The sequence below is a fragment of the Mustela lutreola genome, chromosome 11, assembly GCF_030435805.1.
Source record: "Mustela lutreola isolate mMusLut2 chromosome 11, mMusLut2.pri, whole genome shotgun sequence".
Lineage (NCBI taxonomy): Eukaryota > Metazoa > Chordata > Mammalia > Carnivora > Mustelidae > Mustela > Mustela lutreola.
In genome coordinates, this window is record NC_081300.1 from 44,954,794 (window position 1) to 44,981,297 (window position 26,504).

Below are 26,504 nucleotides of genomic sequence, written 5' to 3' on the forward strand. Positions count from 1 at the left end.
TCAAGTTCCAGGCTCCCTGCTCAGTGGGAAGTCTGCTTCTCCCTCTGACCCTCCCCCCTCTCATGCTCTCTCTCTCTCAAATAAATGAAATCTTTAAAAAAATGGTTTTAGGGCGCCTGGGTGGCTCAGTGGGTTAAGCCGCTGCCTTCGGCTCAGGTCATGATCTCAGGGTCCTGGGATCGAGTCCCGCATCGGGCTCTCTGCTCAGCAGGGAGCCTGCTTCCCTCTCTCTCTCTCTGCCTGCCTCTCCATCTACTTGTGATTTCTCTCTGTCAAATAAATAAATAAAATCTTTAAAAAAAAATGGTTTTAAAGAAAAATAAACACTGACGCTAAGTAAACTATTTTCGAAAGATCAAAATGGTTTAACTCACAGTGGTTGGTCTGTTTATTAGATTTTATTGAACATTTTCTAAAAATCTCTATAGTCATGTTTTTAAAAACTATTTTTGGGGAAGATATCAAAGGCAGACTGATCAAAGGCTGATGGTTTATTCTGGTTCCAAAATCAATATACTCATTATCAAACACATACCCATTGAATTCAAACTGCATTCAATATAACTGTGACATGTGATTTCTATTAGCTTTTTGTCTATTTGAAAATCAAGAATATTAAAACAGAAAAAGAAAATAGTCTTCCTTTTGCCATACCAAAACCTCATGTAATTAATTTTCCACATTTCCATAAGGAATAGAATATGATTCTATAAAAACAACAACTGGCCCAAAACTTAAATGCAACAGTTGCAAAAATTTCTATTAAAGACTTCTCTGGCATTTGTCCTTTACATGGCCATTTTGTTTCTTTCCCCATTCTCTTAATAGCACACTGCCAGGAAAATGCATTCACAAAATCTCTGTAAGTCATTTCTCAAATAATCATCAGTCTTTTGCATTCACAAACTCATTTTCCACTTCCACACCATTTCAAATTGTGTTTCTACAAATGGAAGAATGGTCAATCCCTGAAGATAATAAAGAACCTGTCACAATATGCCACTAAGAATCACCCCAATAGTCATGGGTATTGAGGTGCAAATTTTAATTGGGTAGCTGAAGAGGGAGAAACGGATTCTATTCTCTTCTCTCTGCAAAATATGAGAAGCATCTGGCTGGCTCAGTTTGTAGAGCATGTGACTCTTGATCTTGGGGTTGTGAGTCTGAGCCCCATGTTGGAGGGACTCTACTTTTTAAAAACAGTTTTTAAAAGTTATTTTAAAAATGTTATACAAGAGAAAGAAATTAGAAGAGATTCACTTTACCTATCCTATGGATTAAAAGCTACACTCAATTAGAAAATGTGACCCGAAAGGAGCTCCTTTACAATGTAAATATGATCCAAAACTACAGAAACATAGAAGTATATTTAAAAAGTAGTGATATAACTGATTCAAGAAAAAAAAAAATTAGTGATAAATTTGCCAAACCGTATAAGTAATACATTTATGTGATTGTGTTTGTTTTTAACATAAGAAATAACAATTACACTAATCAATACCAAATGTCTAGGAAAAAGAGAACAACTTCAATTTAAAGATAGCATTGAAAACTGCATTTTCACATTCTGTAGGTTATGTTTTAGTTTTCTTGTTTCCTTTGCTGTGTAGAAGATTTTTATTTTTGTTTTGTTTTTTTTTTTAAAGATTTTATTTATTTATTTCTCAGAGTGGGAGAGAGAGAACAGACAAGCAGGGGAGTTGCATATAGAGGGAGAAGCAGGCTCCCTGGTGAGCAAGGAGCCTGATGCAGGACTTAACCCTAGGACTCTGGGATCAGTGACCTGAGCTGAAGGCAGATGCTTAACCAACTGAACCATCCAGGTGTCCCTAGAAACTTTTTATTTTGATGAAAGTCCCAATAGTTTATGTTTGCTTTTGTTTCCCTTGGCTAAGGAGACATATCTAGAAAGAAGTTGCTATGGGCAATGTAAAAGAAGTTAATGCCTATGTTATCCTCTAGGATTTTTATGGTTTCAGGTCTCACATTTAGGTCTTTAATCCATTTTGAATTTGTTTTTGTGTATGGTGTAAAAAGGTGGTCCAGTTTCATTTTTATGCATGTTGTTTTGCAGTTTTCTCAACACCATTTGTTGAATTTTTTTTTTTTTTTGGAGGCGGTCTTTTTCCCATTGGCTATTCTTTCCTATTCTCCCTAAGATCAATTGACCAACAGTTCATTTCTGGGTTTTCTATTTTGTTCGACGGATCTATATGTCTGTTTTTGTGCCGGTACCATACCGCTTTGATCACTCAGCCTTGTAATATAACTTGAAGTCTGGAATTGTGATCCCTGCTTTTCTTTATCAAGGTTTCTTTGACTATATACAGGGTGTTTTGTGGTTCCAGACAAATTTTAGGATTCTTTGTTCTAGCTCTGTGAAAAATGCTGTTGATATTTTGATAGGGCTTGCATTAAATATGTAGATTGCTTTGGGTACTATAGACATTTTAAAAATATTTGTTCTTCCTACAAAATGGAAGATACTTGCAAATGACCTGAGAAAGGTTAGTATCCAAAATATTTGAAGAACTTATAAAAGTCAACACCCCCAAAATGAATAATGCAACTAAAAAATGGACAGAGACATGAATAGACATTTTTCCAAAGAAGACATACAGATGGCCAACAGACACATGAAAAGATGCTCAGCATCACTCATCATCAAGGAAATACAAATCAAAACTACAATGAGATAACACCTCACACCTGTCAGGATGGCTAAAATCAACAACACAAGAAAGAGTATGTGTTGGCAAGGATGTGGAGAAAGGGGAACACTTGCACTGTTGGTGGGAATGCAAACTGGTGCAGCCACTCTGGTAAACAGTATGGAGATTCCTCAGAAAGTTAAAAATACAACTACTCTATAATCCAGTAATCACACTATTAGATATTTACCCAAAGAATATAAAAATACTAATTCAAAAGGATACATGCACCCTGATATTTACAGCATCATTATTTATAATAGCCAAATTATGGAAATAGCCCAAGTTCCATTGACTGATGAATGAATAAAAAAGATGTGGTATATACATATATATACATAATAGAATATTACTCTGCCATAAAAAGAATGAGATCTTGCCATTTTTTTTTTTTAAGATTTTATTTATTCCTTTGACAGAGACAGATCAGAAGTAGGCAGAGAGGAAGGCAGAGAGAGGAGGAAGCAGGCTCCCTGCCAAGCAGAGAGCCCGATGTGGGACTCGATCCCAGGACCCTGAGATCATGACCTGAGCTGAAGGCAGAGGCTTTAACCCACTGAGCCACCCAGGCGCCCCAGATCTTGCCATTTTTAATGACATGGCTAGAGATAGGGAATATCATGCTAAGCAAAATAAGTCAGAGAAGGTAAGTATTATATGATTTCAATCATATGTGGAACTTAAGAAACAAAACAAATGAGCAAAGGGGAAAAAAAGAGACAAACCAAGAAACAGAAACAGACTCTTAACTATGGGGAATAAAGTGAGGGCTATCAGAGGGGTTGAGGGATGGGTGAAATAGAAATGGGGATTAAGAAGTACACTTGTGATTAGCAATGGGTGTTGTTAAGAAGTGTTGAATCAAGGAAGCCTGGGTGGTTCAGTCTGTTAAGCATCTGCCTTCAGTTCAGGTCATGTTCCCAGGGTTCTGGGATTGAGTCCCACAACCGGCTCCTTGCTCAGCCGGAAGCCTGCTTCTCCCTGTTGTCTGCCTGCTGCTCCCCCTGCTTTATGCTCTTTCTCTCTCTGACAAAAAAAAAAAAAAAAAAAAAAAAAAAAAGTGTTGAATCACTATATTGTATACTTGAGACCAATAATACACTATATGTTAACTAATTGGAAATTATTTTAAAGATTTTTAAAAAATTTATTTATCTGACAGAGATCACAAGTAGGCAGAAAGGCAGGCAGGGTTGGGGGGAAGCAGGCTCCCTGCTGAGCAGAGAACCTGATGAGGGGCTCAACCCTAGGACCCTGAGATCATGACCTGAGCTGAAGGCAGAGGCTTTAACCCACTGAGCCACCCAGGTGCCCCAACTAACTGGAATTTAAATAAAAACTTAAAACAACTGCAATTTCACTGTGTTTATATATAAGCAATCTATAAAAGAAACAAGTCTTCCATCTAGTGCTTTCATTTGTTTTTTTAAAGATTTTATTTATTTGAGAAAGAGAGCAAGCAAGAGAGAGCTAGAGGAAGAAAAGGACTCCCTGCTGAGCAGGGAGCCTGCTGAGGGGTTTAATCTCAGGACCCTGGATCCCCAGACCCTGGGATCATGACCTGAGCCAAAGGGAGGCGCGGGGCTGACTGAGCCACCCAGGTGCCCCTCTAGTGCTTTTGAATTCATACCAAAACTGTATCTTGAAATTACTTTCACAGTGTAAAATTTCTACTTTTAAATGGAATGCTACATGGCACATGAAAGAATTATTTTTTTCAAATTCTTTGATTTTTTTTCCCTAAGGGCTGTTTTCTAAAAATTAAAAGTGCAATATAACAACATTGACAAAAGAATGTGATTTTTTCAAGATGATATATTTTTTTCTGATATGTACTCATTGTAAAATATTCCAACAGAGGGAATAAAAGCTACCATATAATTCCACAAGTTATAAACAAAACAATATTATACATATTATTCAATAATCCACTATTTTTAATATATATTGTAAATACTTTTCATGTCAATACATATAGATCCTATGACCTCTTTTGTTTAAATTTAAATTCAATTTAGTTAGTATATAGAGTGTTACTGGTTTCAGGAGTAGAATTTAGTGATTCATCACTTACATACAACACCCAGTGCTCATCCCAACAAGTGCCTTCACCCATTTAATAAATCCTCCCCCCTCTTCCCCTCCAGCAACCCTGTTTGCTCTCTTAACTGTAGAGTCTCTTATGGTTTGCCTCCCTCTCGGTTTTTATCTTTATTTTTCTTCTTCCTGTGCTCATCTGTTTTGTTTCTTAAATTCCACATGAATGAAATCATATATTCATCTTTCTCTGACTGACTTATTTTGCTTAGTATAATACACTCTATCTAGTTCCATCCACATCATTGCAAATGACAAGACTTCACTGTTTTTGATGGCTGAGTAAATTTCCTATACACACACACACAGACACACACACACACACACACACACACACCTCTTCTTTATCCATTCATCAGTCAGTGGACAATTTGGGCTCTTTCTGTAAGGCGGCTATTGTTGATAGTTGCCGTTATAAACACTGGGGTGTGTTTGCTCCTTGGAATCAGCATTTTTGTATCCTTTGGATAAATTCCTAGTAGTGCAGTTGCTGGGTTGTAGGGTAGTTGTATTTTTAACTTTTTGAGAAACCTCTATGCTGTTTTCCAGAGTAGCTGCACCAGTTTGCATTCCAACCAACAGCACAAAAGGTTTCCTCTTTCTCTGCATCCTTACCAACATCTGTTGTTTTCTGAGTTGCTAATTTTAACCATTCTGACAGGTGTGAGGTGGATCTCATTGTGGTTTTGATTTGTATTTCCATGATGATGAGTGATGTTGAACATCTTTTCCTGTATCTGTTAGCCATCTGTATGTCTTCTTTGGAGAAATGTCTGTTTATGTTCTCTGCCCATTTCTTAACTGGATTATTTTTTGAGTGTTGTTTTGGCGAGTTTTTTTTAATAGATTCTGGATACTAGGCCTTTACCACTGATAGGGCATTTGCAATATCTTCTCTCATTCCGTCAGTTGTCTTTTAGTTTTGTTAACTGTTTCCTTCACTGTGCAGAAGCTTTTTATCTTGATAATGTCCCAATAGTTCATTTTTGCTTTTGTTTCACTTGCCCCCAGTGACATATCTAGTAAGAAGTTGATGAGGCTGAGGTCAGAGGTTGCTACCTGTTTTCTCCTCTAGGATTTTGATGGTTTCCTATCTTACATTTAGGTCTTTCATCCACTTTGAATTTATTTTTGTGTATGGTGTAAGAAGGTGGTTCCATTTTTATTCTTCTGCATGACCCTGTCCAGTTTTCCCAATACCATTTGTTGAAGAGACTTTCAACAAAGTCTCTTTCAAAGAAAGAGGATATTCTTTCCTGCTTTGCTGGAGATTAGTTGACCATTTAGTTGTGGACTATGATCTTTTTAAACTGCTCCTAAATAGTAAGAATGATAACATGGTAGTAGTAGTAATTGTAGTAGTAATATTAATAATACATGCCAGACATTGTTAAAAATGCTTCGTATGTATTAACTCATTTAATTATTGTAATAAATCAATAATGATAACACTATCATTAGCTTCATGTTAAGATTAAAGTGAGGGCAAGGAACAGTTAAGTACCTTGCCCACAGTCACAGGTGTAGTGGGCAAGGAAGTCTGGCTTAGAACCGGGTTGGTATGGTTCTAGAGCCTATACCATGTTTGATTATGCTAGTTCACCAGTATTAGACATTTAGGCATTTTCCAATTACAAAAACCAATTAACATATGGGGAAGAATATTAGTAAATGCTTATTTTCTGTTAAAAAGTCATACTCATATTAAAATTTTATATTAAGTCAAAAAAGTAGGTATACCAGAAGTTAAAGCATTCACATCATTTATACTAAGATGATTTCTTTACAAATTTTTTTCTTGGGGAGCCTGGGTGGCTCAGTGGGTTAAGCCTCTGCCTTCGGCTCAGGTCTTGATCCCAGGGTTCTGGGATCGAGCCCCGCATAGGGCTCTCTGCTTAGCAGGGAGCCTGTTTCCTCCTCTCTCTCTCTGCCTGCGTGTGATCTCTGTCTGTCAAATAAATAAAATCTTAAAAAAATTTTTTTTTCTTTTATTGTAGTAAAGTGTACATAACATAAAATTTATCATTTTAACCATTTCTAAGTTTAAAAAGAGTACAGTGGAACTAAGAATACTGTTGGAAAATCATCATCATCCATCTCTGGGACTTTATTTTCCCAAACTGAAACTATGAGCTCATGAAATAACTTTCCATTCTCCCTCTCCCTCTGGCAACCACCATTCTACTTCCTGTGTCTATGAGTTTGACTAGTCCAGGTATTCTCATATAAATGGAACCATAAAGTAATTATCCCATTATGACTGCTTATTTCACTTACCATAATGTCTTCAAGGTTCATCCATATCATAGCATGTGTCAGAATTTCCTTCATTAGGGCTTAACTGTATTCCATTGTACGTATATAGCATATTATGTTTACCCATTCATCCACTGATGGATACATGTGTTGTTTCCATCTTTTACCTATTGTGGTTCCATCTTTACCTATAAGCTACAATTATGGGTATACAAATACCTTTTGGAGTCCCTGCTTTCAGGTCTTTCAGATATATATGCAGAAGTGGAATGGTTGGATCACATGGTAATTCTATATCTAATTTTTTAAGAAACCACCATATTGTTTTCAATAGTGACTATACTATTTTACATTCTCACCCACAGTCCACAAAATTTGGAATTCTCCACAGTCTTGTTAATCCTTATTTTGTTTTCTTGGTAATAGCCATCCTAATGGATGTGAAGTGGTAATTCATTGGGGTTTTGATTGCATTTCTTTAATGATTAGTGACATCGAGTATTTGATTTATTGGCCATTTGTATCTATCTCTGGAGAAATATCTATTTAAATTCTTTGCTCATTTTCGAATTCAGGTGTCTGCTTCTTTGCTGTTGTGTTCCACACATTCTTTATATATTCTGGTTATTAATCCCTTATCAGATACAGTTTTGCAAATATTTTTCTACCACTCTACAGACCCAGCTGAAGCCAAGAGTTGGATGCTTAACTGACTGAGCTGCATAAGGAACTAAATAGGAAGTGTAGGGCACATGATGTGACTAAAATTCTTATGCGTGGAACTTAACCTAAAACGTATTTTGAGGGGCGCCTGGGTGGCTCAGTGGGTTAAAGCCTCTGCCTTCGGCTCAGGTCATGGTCCCGGGGTCCTGGGATCGAGCCCCACATCGGGCTCTCTGCTCAGCAGGGAGCCTGCTTTCCCCCTTTCTCTCTGTCTGCCTCTCTGCCTACTTGTGATCTCTGTCTGTCAAATAAATAAATAAAATCTTTAAAAAAAAACGTATTTTGAGATTTTAAATAAATGGGGCATTTACATTTATTTGTGTCTTCTTCGATTTCTTTCAGGAACGTTTTATAGTTTTCAGTGTACGTCTTTTGTCTCCTTGGTTACATTTATTCCTAAGTGTTTTATTCTTTTTGATGCTACTTTAAGTAGAATTATTTCTCTTAATTTCCTTTTTATTTTTTTTTAAGATTTTATTCATTTATTTGACAGAGAGAAAGATTACAAGTAGGCAGAGAGGTAGGCAGAGAGAGATGGGGAAGCAGGCTCCCCGCCAAGCAGAGAGTCTGATGTGGGGCTCGATCCCAGGACCCTGAGATCGTGACCTGAGCTGAGGGCAGCGGCTCAACCCACTGAGCCACCCAGGTGCCCCTCTCAATTTCCTTTTTAGATAGTTCACCATCAGTGTACAGAAACACAACTGAATTTTTTGTGTTGATACTATTTGCTCCAACTTTGTTCAATTTAATTATTACCTCTTAACAGGTTTTTTTTGTATGGAACTTTTTTTTTTTTTAATACGATTTTATTTATTTATTTGACAAAGAAAGACACAGTGAGAGAGGGAACACAATCGGGGGAGTGAGAGAGGGAGCTCAATGTGGGGCTTGATCCCAGGACTCTGGGATCATGATCTGAGCTGAACCCAAACACCTAATGATTGAGCCACCCAGTTGCCCCTTTATTGTGGACTCTTTATAGAGTTCTCTATATGCAAGATCATGTCATCTGTAAACAGAGCTGGTTTTATTTCTTCCCTTCCAATTTGGATGCCTTTTTTTTTCCTGCCTAATTGCTCAGGGTAGGACTTTCACTATTAAGTTAAATAGAAATGGCAAAAGTAGGCATCCTTGGCTAATTCTTGATCTTAGATGAAAAGCTTTGAGTCTTTTGTAACTACGATGTTCTTTTTGAGTTTTTCATAAATGATTTTTATTATATGGAGATCTTTTCCTTCTATTCCTAGTTTATTGAGTGTTTTCATCATGAAAGGATATTGAATGTTGTTAAATTCTTTTTCTGAATCAATTGAGATGATCATGTACTTTTGTCCTTCATTTTGATTTTCATGTGTTGAATTATCTTTGTACTCCAGAAATAAACCCACTTGGTCATGGTATATAACTCCTTTAATATGCTGTATTTGGTTTGCTAGTATTTTTGTGAGGATTTTTACATCAATATTTACAAGGGATATTGGTCTGTAGTTTTCTTTTCTTGTAGTGTCTTTGGTTTTGGTATCATGGTAATGCTGGCCTCATAGAATGAGTTTGGAAGCATTCCTTCTTCAATTTACTGAAGACTTTGAGAGTTGGTATTAATTCTTCTTTCAGTGTTTGGTAGAATTCACCAGAGAGTCATGGAGTTTTTTTATTGGGAGGTTTTTGATTACTGATTCACTCTTTACTTATTATATTATACATCTGTTGAGATACACACACACACACACACACACACACACACTTCTTCTTGAGTAACCAGGTAATTTGTATGTTCCAAGAAATGTGTCAATTTCTTCTCATTTGTTGGTTTATGACTGTTCATAGTACCCTCTGATGATCCTTTTTATTTCTGTAAAATCATTAGTATAATGTCTCCTTTTTCATTTCTGCTTTTAGTTGAGTCTTCTTTTGTTCATAGGCAACAACTGGTTTGCCAACTGGTTTGCCAATACTGGTGATCTTTTCAAAGAACAAAACTATTGGTCTTACTGATTTATGTTTTTTGTTCTCCTGTTTTCTGTATCTCTAATCTTTATTATTTCCTTCCTTGTGCTAGCCTTAGGTTTAGTTTGGTCTTCTTTTTTTAGTTCTTAGGGTATGTTAGGCTAGTTAATTGAAAATTTTCTTCTTTTTAAAAAATTAAGCAGCTATGGCTTCAAATTTTCCTCTTAGCACTGCTTTTGCTGCATTCCATAAGTCTGATATGTTTTCATTTTCATGGCTCAAGATATTTTCTAATTTCTCTCCTGTCTTTGTTTTTAGGTTTTATTTATTTATTTGACAGAGGGAGAGAGAGCACAAGAAGTGGGAGCAGCAGAGGGAGAAGGAGAAGCAGGCTTTTTTTTGAGCAGGGAACCCCAGGATTCTGGGATCATGACCTGAACCAAAGGCAGATGCTTAATCAACTGAGCCATCCAGGTGCCTCTCTTTTGATATCTTCTTTGACGCATGGGTTTTTTAGGAGAATATTGATCCTTAAACAACACAAGGGTTGGGATGCCAATCCTTTCCCCCAACTGAAGTCTGCATATAACTTTTGACTCCTCAAAAACTTAACTACTGATAGCCTACTGTTACCTGAAAGCCTTATCCTATCAGTACATCCCAGTGAGACAGTGCTTTTACCTAGGTGTCACCTCCTGCATTGTATCCTGGATTGTTCACACCTGAAGCCACATAGCTCCTTGAAGGGGCTGTTCTTCAGATGCCCTGTGGCCCAGCAGCTGTCCTTCCCGCACAGTGGCCTCATGACCAACCTCTACCTGTGCACCCTTGACTGCCTGATGCCTCTGCTCCAGTGGCTCTTCCAGCGGCTGATGTGGCCTCCAGAAACTTGTTCAGGAGCCTTTGGCTTCCTATGGGATCTTAGTATGGATAGGTTCTTCCATCAGTTTGATGGAGATAAGCACTGGTTGTGGCCCTCACTGCAAGAGGTCATGGAGGGATTTCACAGACTGGGAGGCCACAATCCTGCTCTGGGACTGCAGGGGCCCTGTCAGCATGGTGGAAGAGTGTTTAAAAATGACACTAGCCTGAGCTGGAGTGAGCAGCAGAACAGCCCCCTGGAGACTGGCTGAGACATTAGCCTGAGCTATCTCTATTAAGTTCCTGACACTGAGTACCCTTGCATAGACAGGGGCCTCCACTGATGGGGACCTCTTGGGCCAAACTGAGCTTCTGTCCTGAGCTGGTGTGGGAGGCAGGGGGCGGCGGCTCTGCCTGCCACACAAGACTAATCTCCAGCAGTTTCTGCTCCTGCTCTTCAAGAACATCCAGGAGTGGCCAGGGAAGCTCCAGCAGCTGTGCTGTACCCTGAGCAAGGTGTCAGCTCACCATTACAACTGCTGGCACTCATGAAGTTCTTCCTGGATGTAACCTTCTGGAGCAGACAGCTTTGAAGCCAGCTTAGCCTTGTGGTCTTTGCCCAGATCCTGGACTAGCAAGAGACATTCCCTGTCTGGCAAGAGAAGGCCCAGCTGTCTTTGCTCAGCCAGATCCTAAGCCTCATGAGGCCATAATCCCTCTGGTAGTACCTGGGCTCTGAGACCTTGCCACCTTACCAGAAGCAAGAGCCAAAGGCCAGTGCTGAGCTAGATCACCTGTGCCACAGCTTCTGATACTGCCTAGGGTGGTGGTCAGCTGCCAAGACTCCCCATCCCAGACCAGTGGGGAGAACTGCAGCTTGCTATGCATGCAATTGGGCCTCCATATTAGCACCCATATCCAGGAGAGCCCCCAGGCCATGTTGCCCACACCTATATCTGCTGGCAGGAGCTGCTGGCCCAGTGCCAGCCCCAAGCCCTGTGAAACAGTAGAAAGACTAAAGGAGGCCCTGGAAAGACTAAAGTTGCAAGGTGGGGCTCGCCTCAGGCTCTTGGCTCTGGTGGGAAGCGAAAAGGGCTCAGGGAACAGAAGGGAGCATAGAACAGAGGCCAGAAGAGGACCAGTGTGATGAAGCAAGAGCCTGCCTTGACATTGCCCTGGACCCACACCAGGCAAGAATGGGGCCTCTCCCTGCCTGGCCCACCCTCAGCTCTCCTTCTCTCCCAGGTGTCTCCTTTGCCATAAGGGCTTTGTCTCCATACTCCCTTGTTTCCCTGGGCTGCCTGGGCTCCCCACCCTTCTTCCTTTCTCTGTCGCTAATGTTAGCTTTCTTTATGTACAGTGAAGTCTTTTTTCAGGGGGAAAAAAAGGAATGAATGCATGTGCACGCACACACAAGAAACATGCCTTGTTTGTTAAAATACAAAAGCAAATAAGCACATGAAAATCTATTCCACATCATTACCCATGAGTCAAATGCAAATTAAACCCACAATGAGATTGCACTATACACTTACAAGAATGTCTAAAATTAAAAACAGTAACACCACCAAAGGTTGTTGAGGAGTAGAGAAAATGAATCATTTATACATTGCTAGTAGGAATGCAAATAGTTCAGGCACTCTGGAAAACAATTTGCCAGCTTTTTATAAAACTAAGCATGCATTATCATATGATCATATGACCCAGCAACTGTACTCTTCAGCATTTATTGCAAAAAAGGGAAAACCTATGTTCACACAAAAACCTGCACACAAATGTTCACACCAACTCTATTTTTAATGGGCAAAACTAGAAATAATCCATGTCCTTCAACCAGTGAGTTGTTAACAAAAGTGTGGTACATCCATATCATGGAACACTACTCAGCAATAAAAAGCAAGTGATTATTAATATATGCAACAACTTGGATGAATGGCAAGGGAATTATGTTGAACAAGAAAAGCTAAGATGAAAAGGTTATATATGTATCACAGGATTCTATTCACTAAACATTCTCAAAATGACAAAATTATAGAGATGGAGAAGAGAATGGATTAGTGGCTACCAGAGGTTAGAGACGAGGAGGAATAGCATGAGGTAGTCTTGGGTTAATGCAAGAGTTGTGTATCTTGATTGTGGTGATGGTTAAATGAACTTACACATGTGATAAGTCTAATAAAACTACACACACATGTACACATGCAAATAAGTGCATATAAAACTGTTTAAATCTGAATAAACTCTGTGGCTTGTAACAATGTCATTTTACTGGTTTTTGAAGATGTTACCATTGGGGGAAACGCAGTATAAAGGATACTTCCCTGTGTTTTGTTCTGTTTTGAAAGATTATTTCAGAAAGAGAGAGCTAGTGAGAGAGAGCGAGTGCACAAGCAGGAGGGGTAGGTAGAGGGAGACAGAATCTTAAGCAGGCTCCGCACTGCTTGATCCCACGATCAAGGGCTTGATCCCACGATCCAGAGACCATGACCCGAGCTGAAACCAAGAGTCGGATGCTCAACCCAATGTGCCACCCAGGCGCCCCCCACCCCCTTTTTTAAAATGACTTTCTGGGCGCCTGGGTGGTTCAGTGGGTTAAGCCGCTGCCTTCGGCTCAGGTCATGATCTCAGAGTCCTGGGATCGAGTCCCGCATCAGGCTCTCTGCTCAGCGGAGAGCCTGCTTCCCTCTCTCTCTCTGCCTGCCTCTCCATCTATTTGTGATTTCTCTCTGTCAAATAAATAAATAAAATCTTAAAAAAAAAAAAAAATCTTTAAAAAAAATAAAAAATAAAAAATAAAATGACTTTCTGAGTACCTGTAATTGTTTCAAATTAAAGAGTTTAAAAAGAAAACACAGCTACCTGAAGTTATAATTAAGGTACTGTATATATCTTTTAACATTACTGCTTTATCAAAACTAATTATCAAAATCCATGTTTATATAGATGTGATCTTCCAGAAAAGATATGATATACTGTTTGTGTTAAGAAATGGGGGCACCTGGGTGGGTTAGTGGGTTGGGCCTCTGCCTTCGGCTCAAGTCATGATCTCAGGGTCCTGGGATCGAGCCCCACATCGGGCTCTCTACTCAGTGGGGAGACTGCTTCCCCTGCTCTCTCTCTGCCTGCCTCTCTGCCTACTTGTGATCTCTCTCTGTCAAATAAATAGATTCTTAAAATAAATAAATAAATAAATAAATGGAGCATATCTCCATGTGTTGCATAAGTATAGCAGGATGACTGAAGGAGGGGCCAACTGTGTTACCCTACTACACTATGATACTCTGTATTATTACTATAGTTCTATAAGTACCTGCAAAGGCCATGCAAACATGGTCATCAAGGGCACAAATTTTCCTTACAGTTCTTTCATCTTGAAGCTTGGCAACAGATTTTTTTTCTACTCCAAGCACAACTATATCAGTACCTCGGATTCCAACCTGTCAAACAATTAAAAAAAACATAATTAATTGTCAGTTTTAACATTAAAATGAAGTTATCCCAACACATGACTTAGAGGAAAAGACTTTTCCTTAACCATTCAGTAAAACTGAGAAAAGTAGACTTCTAAGAAAACCGCTGCATAGGTGCAGGATTACTAGAAGTCCATTCTCCAAACACAAACCAAAGAGGAAAAATAGGTGGAAATTGGAAGAATATACCACCAATGCTGAAACCACATGAATGTCCTAAACTCAAGCAATATACCTGAAGATAGATACAGAACAATTTTAACCAAAATGAAAGAAAATGCTGGTAATCCATATGGATTGCTTAGAGAATGGGCAATATGAGTACTGATAGCATAAATAGTATGGAAAATTAAGTAGATAAATTTCTGAAAGCTCTCCCATGTATCTCACAATCTGGAGGGACAATGCTCAGGGGCTATATGCAGCCAAGGGAAAGACCAAATGCCTTCACTACAGTTACTGATCAATAAAAACTCTAATCAAACATGAATACAACAAGACGAATAACTATTGTTCCTCCCTCTATCCCTTCCCTTGGGAATGAAGTAGGAAAATGTCTAAAGAATAATGTATAAGGATACTAGTTCTCAAACTGGGACTTCTGTGGAAACATGCCCATATTCTCAGGGGTTCAAGAGTAATAGACGAGAAGTTAAATTCCGTATTACACTGGTAATCTAAATATTCTGATACAGGTATTTGTGTTTATGATTGCCTCGTAGCCAAGTGTGATATTAGTACTAATTATGCAAACAGGTGGGCTCTGAATTAGTATCATTGAAGTGGAAATACAGAATAGGTTAAATACAGAACTAGACCTGAGATTACATCTTCCAATTAAATAAAATTTAAGACAACTTATCAAGGCTTTTGCTCTTACCGTTCCCTCATTTCACTGCAGTCTGTCAATTAACCTGATAGGCCTTTCCCTAATCACCCTCTCTAAAATCAACAACTCTCCCTCAACATTCCCACTTTCATCTAAGAGACTCATGTTGAACTTTATAACCTACAGGGATTATGAATTAAAACTTCCAACACAGAGTATCTAGAAAATGTTTGTTTGTTTATTAAAGTTTTTTTATTTATTTTAGAGAGAGAGAGAGCACAAACACGGGGGAGGAACAGAGGGAGAGGGAGAAGCAGACTCCCCACTGAGCAAGGAGCCTGAGGTGGGGCTGTGTCCCAGGACCCAGGGATCATAACCTGAGCTGAAGGCAGACTCTAAACCAGTTGAGCCACCCGGGAGCCCTAGAAAATGTTTATAATAAAAATCCTAATATCAAAGCCTTTTGTATGTGGGTAAGATTATTCTCACAAGAAAATTCATAATTTCATTTTATAAAATGAAATAAAAATTAAGTATGAATTAATTCAAGAAGCTCAAAAAGGAACAAAAGTATTTAAACTAAGCTTACAAGGTGAAATAAGGAAAAAGCAGAAATTAATGATTATGGAAAAAACAATAAAATTGATAAGTGATGCCAAGAGACAGTTTAAGTAATAATGAAGAGATGTCTCAGTTAATCCAGCCAAAAGGGGCAAAGTGTAAAAAATTATATACAACTGTGAAAAACCAGGAACTTAAAAATTATAACCCTAAATTAATCAATGTGAAAACGTGAGTGAAAAGGATGACAAATTAGAAAAATTAAAAACTGCCCACGTAGACTCAAGAAAAAAATAGAAAACACAGTCTCTCTAACAAACATGGAATAATTTCAAAAACAAGTCTCATGCCTAGGAAGTTCACGGATGAATTTTTCCTGATCTTCTGTTATGGGTAACTCCTATGTTATTTACATTATTCCATGCATGGGATGCCTAGGTGGCTCAGTCAGTTCAACTTGGGATTGAGTCCCACTAAGGGCTCTTGTCTCAGTGGGGAGCCTGTTTTTCCCTCGGGCTGCTTCCCACCCCCTGCTTGTGTGCTCCCCTTACTCTCTGACAAATAAATAAATATATCTTTAAAAAATCTTAAAAAAAAAATTATTCCATGGTACAGATGAAAATGGAAATGTTCCTAACTCTGTTTTGGAAAGTTATATAACAATTTTAAAATCTGGCAAATAAAACATTTTCTAAATAAAGAAAAGTATTAATGATTTTTCACTTAGGAAATCTCATGTCAAAAAACAAAACAAAACAAAAAAAGGAAAGCTGATACCAAAATTCTAAACAAGATGATTACAAATACAATTTATGAATACAGAAAAACATGCCTGGGTGGCTCAGTCGGTTAAGCATCGAATTCTTTTTTTTTTTTTTTTTTTAAAGATTTTATTTATTTATTTATTTGACAGAGAGAGATCACAAGTAGGCAGAGAAGCAGGCAGAGAGTGAAAGGAGGAGGAAGCAGGCTCCCTGCCAAGCAGAGAGCCTGATGCGGAACCCGATCCCAGGACACTGAGATCATGACCTGAGCTGAAGGCAGAGGCTTAACCCACTGAGCCACTCAGGTGCCCTTAAGCATCTAATTCTTGATTTCAGCTCAGGCTATGATCTCAGGGAGGTGGGTCTGAGCCCTGTGTCAGTCTCCATGGTCAGCACAGAGTCTACTGGAGATTCTCTCCCTCTGGCCCTCCCCTCTGCTCAAGATTTCTTTCTCTCTCTCTCTCAAATATAAGAACAAAAAATAAATAAAGAAAGAAGGAACGTGAGGAGATATGGGGATGTATGGGATTTTCCCTTTTTTGGTAACTGTGCCTGGTTGTAAGTAGCCCTTTGATTAGGTATGGCCTATGGATATTTTGAGATGAGTTGCTTGATGGGCCTGCCTGGTTTCAGCCAGGGGGTTAGGAGTCACTGTGAGTCCTTTTGTATTGATTACATTTCCACTGCTCAGGCCTACTGATGATCTCTATAAAACTGGCAGGAAGAAATCATCTGAGAAAATGAGTCACCATCCATTCCACTGTTCAAGCCAAAAACTGGGTTATCCTTTATAGCCCCTCCTCTCATACCATCCATTTCCAATCAATTACCTTGTTTTTGTCCATTTTACCTACAAAAGTTATCCAGCTCCCCATCAACACTCTAATACAAGGAACCATCATTTCTTGCCTGGACTATACATGACTGCATAGCCTAATAGGTTTCCCACTTTCTACCTTTGTTCCCCCCTTTCCATTCTCCCATCCCCATCCTTTATTGCTAATCAGTCTTTACAAGGCTGCCAGGGTGAGGATTTAAAAACATCAGTAGGGCCAGATTACTCTACATTAAATATTCTCCCACAGCACTCCTCTGCAATTAGAAAATCTTTTTAAACTCTTTAGTTGTGGCTATAAAGTTGGGCATGATCTAGCTCCTGCCTACTTCTCCAATGGTATGTCCTTGTTATTCACTAAACTCCAGCCACATTACCTTCTTTGAAGACTTTTTCCAAGCACAATTCTGTTTCCCTCTTCTGAACTTTCACATGTAATATTCCCTCTGCCTGGAATGCTTCTCTTCCTATTTCAAGTCTCAATTCCAATTTCACCTCAAGGAGTCCTTCTATGTTATTCTTTAAATAACAACCAATTCTGTTCTTTCAGTCAGCACATTTACAATTGTTTATTTATTTTATTAAAAAATTTGTTTTAAATTTTTTTTTTTTTTTTTTTTTTTTTTTTTTTTTTTTTTTTTTTTTTTTTTTAAAGATTTTATTTATTTATTTGACAGAGAGAAATTACAAGTACACTGAGAGGCAGGCAGAGAGAGAGAGAGAAGGAAGCAGGCTCCCTGCTGAGCAGAGAGCCCGATGCGGGACTCGATCCCAGGACCCCGAGATCATGACCTGAGCCGAAGGCAGCGGCTTAACCCACTGAGCCACCCAGGCGCCCCAAATAATGTTTTAAATTTTAAAAAATTATTATTATTATACTTGTCTCTCCAAATAGTAGTATCTCTGAGGGCAAGGAAACAATCAGAGGAATCTAGAAAGTGGCACGTTCCACTGAACAATTAACATAGTCTCTTCAAGAAGTCAAAGCCATGAAAAAAGAGATGCTGTTCAAGAATGAAACAGATACCTAAGAGTTAAGCACAGTACACGGACTTTAGATTCAGACTCACCACAATTACAGAACGACTTTTTGTGAGCAATGAGGAAAATCGGAATGTAGACTATTACAAAATATAAAGGAGTTTTTGTTAATTTCATCAGGAATGATAACGGTCTTAAGAGACAACTTTATTGAAACGATGAAATATCTTGTTATCTGGGATTTGTTTTGAAATACTCCACTTAAGGTACACCTGGGTGTCTCAGTCAGTTGGGCATCTGCCTTCAGCCCAGGTCATAATCCTAGGGTCCTGGGATCGAGGTCTGCATCAAGCCCTGCATCGGGCTCCTTGTTCAGTGAGGAGCCAGCTTCTCCCTCCCCCTCTGCCTGCCACTCTACCTGCTTGTGCTCTTTCTATCTCACTGTCAAATAAATAAAATCTTAAAAAAAATACTCCACTGAAGAATGAATTTTAATCTATATCTCACACTATAAACAAAAATTAACTCAAAATAGATAATAAATTTAAATGTAAAATGCAAAACTATAAACTTTTAGGAAAAATTACAAGAGAAAAATTTTGGGATCGAGGCAAAGTGTTTTTAGAATTGGCAGAAAATGGATAAAGTACACAAGAAGTCCTATGTATTCTTTTTTTTTTCCCTTAAGTTTATATATTTAAGTAATCTCTACACCCAACATGAGGCTCAAACTCATGATCCTAAGACCAAAAGCTGCATGCTCTACCAACTGAGCCAGCCAGGTGCCCTCAAATCTCTATGTATTATTTCTTACAACTGCATGTGAATCTACAATTATCTCAATAAAAAAATCAATTAAAATTATTCTGCAGGAAAGAGGGAAAAGTTGGGGAAAGATATAACAGATTGGTAAAATGTTGGTAATTTAGAGCATATGGTAAAAAGCTGGGTAATGGGTATACAGAGGTTCAATACGGTATTCCCTTTATATCTTTGTGTGTTCAAAATATTCCATAATAAAAAGTTAAAAATAAATAAAATAAACACAAAACAAACAAACCTTGAATTTCTCTACTGGCCTTTTCTCACCAACAATTTAAACACATGCTAAAGTCTCCCTTATCTTAAACAAATTATTAAAGACTACTTCACTTCAATACCATCCCTCTCTGAATCTCTTCAAACCCCAATACTGTCATCATCCTTCAGCTGATGGCAACATGGTTTCTACCCCTACTCCTCCCAGAGTTTAGTCAAGGTAGACCACACACAGGTAATGGTCCCTCAAGGTTGTAGGTTATGCTCTACACAGTCCATTAGTCTATGGTCTACATTTCATCTTTTCAAGAGAAGAAGAGTACTCAAGAATACTTATTCACTTCACCTTCAACATATATTTTAAGAAGGGGAGACAAATGATGCACTTCAAAATTACTATCTCTAGTCCATATCAATCTCTTGAGTTCCAAACATGTATATTTATGTATACTCATGCCTCATAGTCTCTGTGGGTCAGAAGTATGGGCATTTTATCCTCTAGCTTAGGGTCTCTCTCAGGCCTGCAATCAAATTGCCCTCCAGGGCTACACTCATCTCAAGGCTCATGAGGGAGGATCCATTTCCAAGCTCACCTGCATGGTTGTTAGATTCAGTTCCTCACTCATTGCTGGGACTCAGTTCCTTGCTCAGTTCCTTGCTACCCTCCATGGTGCAACTAAAAATGGCCGCTATGTTCCATAAGAATAAGCAAGTCAGAATCAAAGAGGATGAGCAAGACATAAGTCACCATCTCTTTGTAACTTAACCTCTGAAGTGACATCCCATCACTTTTGCCTATCTGGATTCCTAGAAACCAGTAACTAGATTCAGCCCACATGCAAGGGGGAGAGGACTACACAAAGGCATGAGCACCAGAAAGTGGGGATCATTGGAGGTCATTTTAGAGGCTACCTACTATAGTTTCCACAGCATCTCAACCTCAACAAGTCTGAACCTCAATCCTTCAGCCAAACTTAGAGCTTCATATGCTCTAAAAAAGCGGCAGGGCCATTTACTAAGAGGCTAAATCCAGAAGCAGAGGTACTATCTTTGATTCCTTCCTACTCTCCTCTCCCCACCCCCTGCCCCAATACCATCTAAATAAGCAAATTGTTTCAACTATACCATTTAAGTTTCTCTGGAATCTGCCTTATTCTCCTTTCTGTCCCAACCATAGTAATAAGTATTATGTTTCATCTGGATTGCTTCAAAGACTCCTACGTGGTTTCCCGACTTCCAGTCTTGATATTATCTAATCCACTGACCACATTGGAGTCTGAGAAATCTTGAAAAATAAAAATATGAAAAAAAGAAAATCTGAATGTGCCATTCCTCTACTTAAAAGCTTGTACTAATAAGGAGCATTTCTCACTAAGCAAACTGAGACAGCACAGAGCTGGACCTGAACAGAAAGATCTAGGGACTGTAATATCTACTCTTTGCATATTGGCCTTTTGCTCTCTTAATAAAGAGAAGCTTTCTCTGTTACGGAAAAAAAAAAAAAAAAAAATGGCCACTGGCAATCTTGGACACACATCCCAACAGCTGTCCCAGAGGAAAAAAGCTACCACTATCCCTAGTTTAAAAAGTCCTAAGGATGGACTTACACTGGCTAGATTTCAGTCACATGGTCATCATTGTGTCCAGGAGGACAGAAACTATGCATTATTCTACCTGGGTCACAAGTACCTCTGTGGTTAGTCAAATGCAGTCTGTTACTAGAAGGATAAATCGGTAAAAATCTAGAGAATGACAACAGATATTCTTATTTCCTTAAAGTCATTCTATGATCTAGCCCCTCTTTCTAGCTTTATCTCTTCCTGGTTTTACACTGCTTCAGTAATCTGGAATGCCTTCCAATTCATAGAATATAGTTGTCTTTTGCTGATTGGTCTTCACATGCTATTTCCTTTGTCTAACATATACTCTTCCTTTTTCCCACTTTCAACCTTTCAGGTGTCTATTTAAATATTACTTCCTCAGGAGAATCTTCCTAACACCTCGAGTTCCATATACTGCCCCATTCTCTCCCCATCATAATACTCATTTAGGCCTTGCTGAGACTATTTACTTAATCATCTAATGTGCCTTTCAGATATTAAGCTCTCTGAGGATAGGGAGTGAGTCTTATTTATTCTGAAACCCTAGGACCCAGCAGTATGTTTGGCATACATCAGTGTTCAACAAAAACATCCTGAAATAATAAATGAATGCACTGGAAAAATCACAGACAAAAGTGAAGGGAAAAGTAAAATGAAGGGATAGTAAATAATAAGAGCTATCTTTTGTTAAATATCTACTGTGAACCAGACACCGTGAAAGATGTTTAACACATATTATTACCTCATTTAATTCTTTCATCAACCCTACAAAGCAGGTGTTATTTTGGTACCTATTTTACTATTAAAGAAACTACAGCTTAAAGAAATTAATTGCTTGTGTGATATATACCTGGCTTCCACATTCAAGATATGATAGCTAATTATTAGACAAATATTAAATTGCATGATACAATGCAAAGAGCAGAGGCTTTGGAACTAGAAAAAATTAAGTGTGAAGATGGGCTCCATCACTTTCTAGCTGGGGATTAAATACTATCCTTAACATTACATAACATACTAAAATACTTGGTACAAAAGAAATATTACTTAAATATTACTTAAATGTTTACTTCTTACCTTGCCCCTCCACTGTAGTATATCGTGTGATAAAAATACAAGTGGAATTATGCTACCTGATTTTTAGGACTTTTTTTTTTTTTTAAGGATTTATTTATTTGTCAGTGAGAGAGAAAGTGTGTTTGAGAGAGAGAGGCAGCACAAGCAGGGGGAGCTGCAGTTAGAGGGAGTAGCAGCCTCCCCGCTGAGTAAAGAGCCCAACAGGATACTCAATCCCAGACCCCAGCTGAAGGCAGACACTTAACTAAGCCACCCAGGCATTCCTATGCTACCTAGATTCTTAAAGATCTTATTATCTAGTTGCTGTGAGAAGACCATTAAGTATACTTGAAATTAAAGTGAATATGAAACCAAATAGTAGATATTCTAAAATGCTATGTGGTACAGATTTTAAGTTCAGAAAAAGAATAAGGGTCACAATGGCTGGAGCAGATCCAGAAAGCTTCATCAAGGAGAAGAAATGTACAGAGCTTCTTGGAGGATACAGAAGAGGGAGTGTGGCATAAATAAAGGTGTTTTCTCCTCTACCGACAAACATATGTGAGTAAAACCATGAAGCTGCCCCTTAATTAAAGAAGGTGGATAAGGATTATGGAAGACAGTGATGGCCAGAACGTGAAGCTAAGATTTGAAAAAGCAGTAAAGAGGGAGGCAGTAACAGTTTGGGGTCAGGGAAAGGACAGAATGAGTAATGGTAATAAATCTTATCTTTTTCATGGGAAAACTGTAAAGGATTCATTGTTTTTTTTTCCTAAGAAGAAAAGTATTACCTCTCCAAATGTTATTAAAACATATTTTTCATTTACAGAAAAGGGAACTAAAGCAAAAAGTAAAGAGGCCTCTTGCCTCACTTCGTGCTATAAGATAATCACCAAGAAGGAAGTAGAACCCAAGCCTCTAATTGTATACTTCTTGTATTACTATAAGTAATTTATTGTTACTTATAACTTCTTGTATTACTAAATAATATTGCATCCACACACTAGTCAAAACTGGTTATTTGCAATTCGTCATAACAAATGTTGCTTATAGGCAGAATATTTTGTAACATATTTTAATAAACAAGTGCCATTATAAACTTTACCCCACATAAAAGGTCATAGCACCCTCAAGGAAACACAATGAACAACTCCATACAAAGATGCAAATTATAATTTCAGAAACCTGAGACAAAAACTGTCTCATCCTTCCAATGTATCTTTAAAAATGCCCACTATAGGTATTTTTATATCCATACCCTTTTACAGCTCATTACAAAGGAACTATCAATCAGTTCTATAGCATTCTTAAAACATTTTAAATGAGCCAGTGTGGCTTCTTATTATACCCCAGTCTTCTCCCATTACTTTCTTTATTTTAGGCTCTAAAACTTGGGCATTATCTTCTAACCATATGCTTCATGCCTTGCTGGGGATTATATAACTTTTTGTTTTTATCAAAATGGTACCCTTTTGGTTTAAGCTACATCAGGATTTTCTTAAATTTACAATTCTAAAAAAATTACTTATAAAACAGAAGCAAAACTAGAGGGCCCAATTAAATAGAAAAATAGTTTAAAAATGATAAGATTCTTTCTAGTGTTATTTTTTTTTTAAAGATTTTATTTATTTATTTGACAGAGAGAAATCACAAGTAGACAGAGAGGCAGGCAGAGAGAGAGAGAGAGAGGGAAGCAGGCTCCCTGCTGAGCAGAGAGCCCGATGCGGGACTTGATCCCAAGACCCTGAGATCATGACCTGAGCCAAAGGCAGCGGCTTAATCCACTGAGCCACCTAGGCGCCCTCTAGTGTTATTTTTTTTTACCACTTTACATTTGATAGATTTATATAATAAAAGCAAATTATTTCCTTCCATAATTAAGTTGGTATGGAAAGTGAGGAAAATAGAGACACTGCTAGACTCAGAAATGCACGGTGTATTCTCATTTCGAGAGATTTAAAAAATTTGTATCTTTCAGGGATGCCTGGGTGGCTCTGTCAGTTAAGCATCTGCCTTCTGCTCAGGTCATGATCTCCAGGTCCTGGGATCAGGTCCCTGCATCTGGCTCCCTGCTCAGTGGAGAGGCTGCTCTCCCTCTGGCTGCTGCTCCCTCTGCTTGTGTGCTCGTGCGCTCTCTCTCTCTCTCTCTGACAAATAAATAAAACCTAAAAAAAAAAAATTGTATCCTTCTGAATTCATAAGTTAGGATTTAGAAGATCTGGGGTAATAGATCCTTGGTCACTATGGCAATTTTGTCCTTTTTAATTTTTATAAGTCATCGTGATTTTTAAAAAAAGATTTTATTTATTTATTTGACAGACAGAGATCACAATGGGGGTGGGGAAGCAGGCTCCCCGAGGAGCAGAGAGCCCAATGTGGGACTCCATCCCAAGACCCAGAGATCATTACCTGAGCTGAAGGCAGAGGCTTAACCCACTGAGCCACTCAGGCGCCCCTAAATCACCATGATTATTAAATGTAATTAAAACTTGTCAGGAGTATTACTGCTACCTTGAATATTTAAGTTTTCAGAAATATGGATACTTAAATGTAAAATAGGGTACAATCTCTCAAAGAATTCCAGCATTATTTGAACAACAAAGAAAAAGAAATGTGGCAAAAGAACACAGATTCTTGGGGCTTAGAGCCTCTAAAAGGCTGCCAAATATGTGGTGGAAAATCTTAGGACAATTACTTTCAACAGGAGGAAATGTGTGATAACCGGCTTAGCGTTTTTGACCATTTCTTCGCCAACAGATTCAATTTTACATTGATTTGTCCCTATTTCAGGAGGCAGGCATGTCCTATTTTTAATGTAATCACCATTAAACAACAGTACCCACGTGAAGGAACTGTTACTTTTCCAAGCATCTGTGGATTCCCGAGGAAGCCGATCATATGCATCCAGAAAGGCGGTGACCAAGCGGATGAAGTTTTTTCTTCCCTTATTGTCAGACACAGCATTACTGTCTCTTCTAAAATCAAGGCTTCCACTCACACCCTAGTTCTGTGTCTGTAGCTATAGTTTTTCGAAAGCAGCTGCACACCTACGAAATCTACCCATTTTTCAGAATTGGCGTATTTCTAATTTCAGAAAGGGCCTCTCTCTCGATAAAAATTAGGAATCGATTCTCACAAGCGGCAGACTCTCCTTTTCTGACCCCCCTCCATCAGGGCCTTGGGTTGGGGCAGCGGGGTGAGGAAGGCACGGCCGGGAGCAAGGGTGGAGAAGCTGATCGCTCACCGCGGTGGATCCTTTCTTCACTGCTTCCTGGGCATATTCCACTTGGAAAAGGTGTCCATCTGGGGAGAAGACAGTGATTGCCCGGTCATACCGAGATGCCATGGCACAGGCCGACGCCAATTCCTGCGGCGCCAACGACGCTAGCTCTGGAGAAGCGCGTGAAGAGTCTCGCCGGCTGCCACGTGCCACCCGGAAGTGCTTGCCCAGAGCCTCGCGATGCCTCCCGGAAGTGCTCGTGCTCTTACCGCGAGATGCCCTCTGGCAGCCCTGGCGTCCACCCCCCTCGGTGCCACTGAAAAGTCTTTGTTCCGCCTGCCTGGGCATGGCTGTGCTTGTGAGATGGCAGCGTTCCTCTGCTACCATTAGTGCTTAGTGCACACTTCCCAGTCCTCCCACTACAGTGTTGCCCTTGGGATGGTGTCCAATCACTCCGGTTTTAAAAATGACACTCAAGGCTAGGGCTTCACGGAGAGAAATTCGAAGATATTTCGGTTTTCGCAAGCCGTCAGAGCACCAGTGGTAAGTTAAATTTCAACCTCTTCACTTTAGCTCCAAATTGCAAATTTTCATTTCGCTCTCTCACATATCTTACATCGTTTTAAGTCAAGGAAATAAGTAATTTTCTAAATGGTGTTTGTGTTTTTTTCATTTTCTGCCTTGTGAAAGAGAAAATTTTTATTTTCTGCTAATGACAGGAATTAAGATGATACTAATTTAATCAAATACATTTTTTAAAAAGCCCAACTTAACCGTGTGGCTTTGGGTAGGTATATTTCATTTCCCTAAAACCTACTTTCCTGACCTATAAAAGGAGGATAAAAATACTGACTTCACAAGGTTGTTGTAAAAAGCAAATCAAATAACCTATGAAAGCATTATTTATCACAGATAAGCACCTGAAAAATGTTGACTCTTGTTATTAATCATTGAGCTAACTAAAACGTTTATTCTGTAAGAGAGAAATTAGGGAGAATAAAAATGTAGGATGAGCCCACTTAAATGTTTTTTAAATGTATCTGCAAACATATTTCTTTAAATCTATAGAGAAAAGAGTGAGAGGGCATACATCAAGTTGACACGAGTGGTTTTCTTTGCAGGAGTCCAAGGATTGGAAAGAGAAGGAGGAGACATGGTAAGGAGAGAGAAGTTACTGTATTAAACTTTATATTTGTATTTTATAATTTTTACAGTAAGCATAGTTTATCTTTATACTTTATTAAAACAGTACAATGTCACAGTTTAATGCCCAGAGACTTCCTGCAATGGCAGTCTTGATGGTTTGATCCAGATCTCCTACTGAGAACAACTAAAAATATTGGACAAAAAATTTTTTTAAAAAATATATATTCTGAGTCCAAATAGCTAACAGGGAATGAGGAGTTGTGGTGTCAAGATTCGGAAGAGAGAGGACACACTCAGAGGTAAGCCAAAGATTGCAAATACCCTTGAGGTATTGTAATGCCTAGGTGAGTAGTGAAACAGACCTTTTTTTTTTTTTTTAGATTTTATTTATTTGACAGAGATCACAAG

At 38.6% G+C, this 26,504-nt stretch overlaps 1 protein-coding gene and 1 pseudogene across 1 annotated transcript in view; one reads left to right on the forward strand and one right to left on the reverse strand.

Annotated features, from left to right (window-relative positions):
* The window catches only part of PSMA8 (proteasome 20S subunit alpha 8), a 41,817-nt gene extending 16,641 nt beyond the window's left edge, over positions 1–25,176 (reverse strand). The window contains exons 1-2 of the mRNA XM_059139594.1: positions 24,975–25,176; positions 13,906–14,032 (exon numbers count right to left, since the gene is read on the reverse strand). Coding sequence (XP_058995577.1) covers positions 13,906–14,032; positions 24,975–25,076 — 229 coding nt within the window. The 5' untranslated portion in view covers positions 25,077–25,176. The remainder of the gene's footprint in view (positions 1–13,905; positions 14,033–24,974) is intronic.
* LOC131811745 (protein FAM178B-like) lies at positions 7,334–11,742 on the forward strand (annotated as a pseudogene).
* Positions 25,177–26,504: the final 1,328 nt, after the last annotated feature.